Source organism: Etheostoma spectabile, chromosome 1 (assembly GCF_008692095.1).
Source record: "Etheostoma spectabile isolate EspeVRDwgs_2016 chromosome 1, UIUC_Espe_1.0, whole genome shotgun sequence".
Taxonomy (NCBI): domain Eukaryota; kingdom Metazoa; phylum Chordata; class Actinopteri; order Perciformes; family Percidae; genus Etheostoma; species Etheostoma spectabile.
The window spans coordinates 24,392,530-24,397,959 of record NC_045733.1 but is presented as its reverse complement, the minus strand read 5'-3'; the positions used below and the strand labels follow the sequence as shown (position 1 = coordinate 24,397,959).

The window sequence follows — 5,430 nt, the reverse complement described above, 5'->3', positions numbered from 1 at the left end:
TGCTAATTCAGCAGCATTCAAAGTATTGTTACCTGGTTCCTTTGTACGATTTTCAATAAATACTATGACTTTTCGACATGCAATACTATGAGGTTTAATCACTTTCTTCAACATACTATACTATGACATTTTTATCACTTTTTTGACTTAGTATGCTATGACTTTTTTCAAAATACTATACTAAGACTTGTTATCATTTTTTTTTTTAATAATGGATAATGGTATTTTCAACCTAATATACTAGGGCTTTTTTTAAGTCACGTTTTTCAACATACTAAAATCTGCCTCTTTATGACATGCTATACTGACTTCAAATACTCTTGAGGTTTCATCTGCATTGGTTGGCAGTAGCTTAGTCCGTAGGGATTTGGTTTGAGTGCCAGAAGGTTGCTGGTTTAAGTCCTTTTACTATCGCTTTTTTATCACTTTTAATAGACAAGGTGAAATCCCCACACACTGTATTTTGGTGATGTACCTTTAAAACAGTTACATATTGATGTAACCTTATTTATATTCCCATAAGCTTGTTCTACTGTTACGTAGTAACCTGAACATTCAGAATAATGTTAAGCCAGTCAAAAATTAAACAGAGATTTGAACATAAGAGAATCTAATTGATGATTAAAGTGTGTGAGATCAGTATCATAAATTGCCGTTGAAATGTTTGAAAAGTGAAAAGTGTCAAATTTTTTTCATTCAAATTTGGAAACATTCCAAGAAAAGAAAGTGACACAACAAAAAGAAATTAGAACACAACAATAAATGTTCTATGACAAAGCGGCATTGTGATGTCATAGAATGTAAGGAAGGGGGGTTTACTAAGTAGTACTCAGTAGTACTCAGTTCAGATCACACAGTCATTCTTTTGCAGTAGTAAAGAGTACTTTCAAAAAAGACTTAAAGATGAATATCCAAAGTTTCTGTTCGTATGGACTGAAGTGCACACTGGAGTGTATTTCCAAGGCAACACTTCTCTCACAACCTACTGACGTCCCTGGCTTTTTACTGCAGTATTTGTCAGAGCTGATCAGTTTTAGAGAATCGTACCCTGAAACTGATCCTAAGATTGTTTCCTTCTCCTACCAAGAGATGTGGGGTAAGCTACTGTTTAAATCTATCAAATATACTCTTTTAGTAATGGTTTGTGATGTCCTAATCTGATAAAGTCCTTTGCAGTAGAACAGTCATGTAATGCTAGTGTGAGACATTGGTGTAGTCTAATGTATTGTAATGGGTATACTGTTCCACATATATTTAAAGAAAAAAAAATAAGAAACAGAAGATATATATATATATATATATATATATATATATATATATATATATATATATATATATATATATATATGTGTGTGTCATAAGTCATATATATGACATAAGTGTAGGCAGAGCAATTGGGCCCGGTTGCTATACACACACTATGCACTGCTCTCAGTGAGATGCGGGTTGATGAAAGATGAGATTAGTCTCTCTGCATGTTCTGCAGTGTTAGTTTAGTTTGATGTCACATTACTCAACCCCACATTTGTGATTACAAATTAATCTGAAGTGAAAGTTCTGTCAAAAAACTATGTTGTTGCAAATCTTTGCACAAGTGGGTATATGGAAATCGTGGTGATTTCGTAGTGGGTATACTGTGTATACCTTCATATCACGTAGACTACACCACTTGTGTGAGGTTTCTCAGATTTAAACAGACAGCTAACAACACAGTTGCTGTAAAGTACTGAATATTATAATATTCTTGCAATAGTTATTAGATATTTAAGTATTTGTTCAGTGTTGTGTAAATGATGTTTGGAATTGGGTGGAAAACGCACTAAGGATTTTACAGTGAACATCAAAACAACATTTAACAGTCTTAGGTAGAATATGTCAGACCCTGTCCTTTCTAAACACATATCACCCAGAAGAGAACTTCTCAAATTCCAGTAAAACCCACTCCATTGTTCAACATCAAAAATGTTTTAACAATTTGAATGCAGGGCTAGTTTAGTATAAATTTTTGCAAAAACTCAAAGGATTTTGATCAGGAATGAAGGCAAAATTTGGACATCACTAACAAATCAGTTAATGTTATCACCACTCAGACATGCTTTGAAAAATAGACAGTATGTACTAATCTTGTGTTTTTGTAAATGGCCTTTTCCAGAGAATAAGTTCCTGAAAACAACTGTTAGTCCGATCACCACCACCAAGAAGTCACCAGAGGTTCCATCTGAGACTGAACTAAACGAGGCCCTGAAGACACTCTACTTAGATTTAGCGTCTTCAGGTGAACAAAAAAAGTTCAACCCGTTAAGAAAAGACAAAAATCCCTCTGCAACTCCCATGTTCTTAAAACCAGCACCACCCCCCTGCGTTGGAAGAAAGATTGAGAAGACAGTAGCACCACCTGCCTTTGTTGTTAAGGGAGGAGAGAAGCCTGCACCACCACCCTGTGTTGAAAGAAAGTTTGCAAAGGATGTAGTACCACCCGTCCTTGTTGTTAAAGGAGACGAGAAGCCTGCACCACCTCCCGCCAATATCAACATGAAAACACGTAGAGTGTCCACAGTTAGAGTTCCTAGGCGACCACCGAGTGAAGCAACCATAGATGATATCGTGAAGACGCCAGGAACACTAGAACTAAAAACAATTCATAAAAAAACACCTACAGCTAAAGTTTTGACATTGAGGCCCATTAGTGACCCTTCCAAACTTCCCAATATCCCAATACCAAAAGTGAGTCTTGTTCTTCCACCAATTCCACAGAAGAAAACCATAGGTTCCCTCTCACTTGAAAACAGGGAGGTGGTGCTAGAACGCAGAGCACTGGGGCCATTAAAACGAGTTCCAAACCTTGAAGCAGGCAGAGTACCAAACACAGAGAGAGACAAGATAAGACCAACAACACCTAAGGCCCAGCAGCCAAACAAGGAGTGGAATATGTCAAATAGATCACCAGAGAGGAAGAGGATTCTGTGGACAGACAGAGAAAAAGTAAAGGCACTAGCAGAGAGGAAAGTTCAGGGTGCAGCCTTCAATAGACCAGCTCCTGTAGTAGTGAGCACAAATAATTTTAATCTGGCACTTACCCACACTTGCCCTCATTTCGGGCCTTATACCATCATAAGACACACACGTATGCGGAAGAGATCCTTACCTTTCGGATGCAATGGTCCTCATTAAATTCACATCACAATAGATTTAGATTATGATTAAGACTCTTACTTGGTGATGTGAATAATTAACCATTTAACCGTTAACCAGCAGTAATCATTTGGATCAATATTTAGTACAAAAGTAATAATTATAAAAAGTAATTTAAATAATTATTTTCTTTTGAATGGTAAAAGAAAAATAGGCTATGTATCCTATTTCTGCCAGTTAATTTGCTACTGCAAACTGTGACGTATTAATGACAATATTATATTATTAAATGCCAAAAAATCCGCGTAGGGAGGTTTGTTGGGGTGGTGGATGGGTCAAACAACACAGGACTTTCACCCTGGAGACTTGGGATTGTGTCCTGGCATGTAGTGTGTTGTTTCCCCGTTCTTCTTTTTCCTAAACCCAACTGGTGCGTCCCCCAGAGACCTCTGCTCGTTTCCCAACATGTAGAGTGTTGTTTCCCCTTTGTTCTTTTCCTAAACCCGATCGTTGCGTCCCCCAGAGACCCTGGCTTGTATCTCGTGTGTGGCGTGTCTTTTCACCGATCTTATTTTCTGAAATTGATTGCTTCCCATTACGTAGTGACCAGCACAAGCATACAATCCGATCTCAGCAACACGAAAAATAACGAGAAAATTGTGTCTGTGTACACAAATCAATAGATTAAAAATAGCGTGACCATTTCACGAACTGTCGTGAGACCGTGTTGAAATTATCATCCCCACAATAATAGCAGTGACCTCAAAGTGATTTTGAGATGCTTAAAGAAATTGGCCTTTAACTAATGTTTGTCATGGAGCCCACTAGGTACCCATCAACCTTGGAAGGGGGTTCCCTCTTGCGTGGTTCTTCTCAAGGTTTCTTCCTTCTTTACCTGTTAAAAGGTTTGAAGGGAGTTTTTCCTTGCCCGCTTGAAGGGAGGAGGGAGGGCCTTAACATGTGGGCTTTGTTTGCACTCTTGAAAATAGTTAAATATCTCTGGAAGTCTCCGGCAATTACTGCAAGAAAATAAATAAAGTAAAATACTCAAAAAATTGTCATTCATTTTGAAATGTTAAAATGCAATTCTGCGGTTCAGTCAAACATTTTGAATCATACCATCCCTATTATAAATAGTCCCTATTGTCTATTGGTATTTCATTCTAAATTGTATTTACACTAAGAAAGAACAGACATTAGAATATTGGTTTTAACTGCAAACGTCTATCAAGACAGTAGTCACAAATTCTTCAGACATATTTTTTCAGCTCATCAAAATCTAACAAGTCTGATAAACAAACAAGAGAGGGAAAAGGGACTGAATTCTGTGTCATGGCTGACTCCAGATTCATTTTGTAGTTTCGAGGTTTATCGTACTAAGATACATACTGTACCTCCAAGTTAAAGGATTTCCAATTGTTCTTGATACTTCTAAAGCCTCTACACACCCATGGTCCATGCATACATGTGTTTTTACTGTCGCCTGTTAAGACTTCTTCTCTGGACTGCGTGGGCCTGCACAAACCTTGTAATCATTATTTTTGGCCCATTGCTTTTTGTGACATTGCAAAATTCCCAGCATAGCTCCACCCAACTTCAACCTAACTAGGTGTAATCAGCCAGTGTGAGTGCATGGCCTAAAATGTGAACAGCAAATTTTCTTAAAATGTTATTTTGATTTTTAAATGTTTTTGTAATTACATGTACACAATAATATACATACACTACCGTTCAAAAGTATGGGGCCACTTACAAATTTCTATTCCACTCGATGTTAGACAGAATACCAGCTGATCTGAGTGGGGGGCTGATCTTTAATGCAATATCTACATTGCCCATTATCAGCAACCATTCATCCAATGTTCCAAAGGCCCATTCTGTTCACTAATCTGACATCATTTAAAAAAAACTAACTGAGAAAACATTGGAGAACCCTTTTGCAATTATGTTGGCACATAAAGTAATATGAAAACTGCTGCGCTGGTTAAAAAAACAATGCAACTGATCTCAACTGGTATTCTGTCTATAATGGAGTGCAATGGAAATTTCGAAGTGACCCCAAACTTTTGACCGGTAGTGTATGTGGTCTTGAAATGAAAAGTCTGACTATATGGAAGCTCTTAAAAAATTATTGTTTTTATTTGAACACAAGCCAGAGAGTAATGGAGTACCATATGCAGCTTATACTAATTTTACAATAAATCAAAGATAAATGAGACGAGGAGGAACTACTGAACAAATGAAAATAGATAATAGAAAACTTTTTTTGGACTCCATCATTTATTCAAAAAGACTTTT

The 5,430-nt window shown here is 37.0% G+C and overlaps 1 protein-coding gene across 1 annotated transcript; it reads left to right on the top strand.

Annotated features, from left to right (window-relative positions):
- The first annotated feature begins 695 nt into the window (after positions 1–695).
- Positions 696–4,154, top strand: LOC116689633 (titin). Its single transcript, XM_032516205.1, has 2 exons — positions 696–1,096; positions 2,153–4,154. The coding sequence occupies exons 1-2, from the start codon at positions 904–906 to the stop codon at positions 3,169–3,171; spliced, it is 1,212 nt and encodes a 403-aa protein (XP_032372096.1). The 5' UTR covers positions 696–903; the 3' UTR covers positions 3,172–4,154.
- Positions 4,155–5,430: the final 1,276 nt, after the last annotated feature.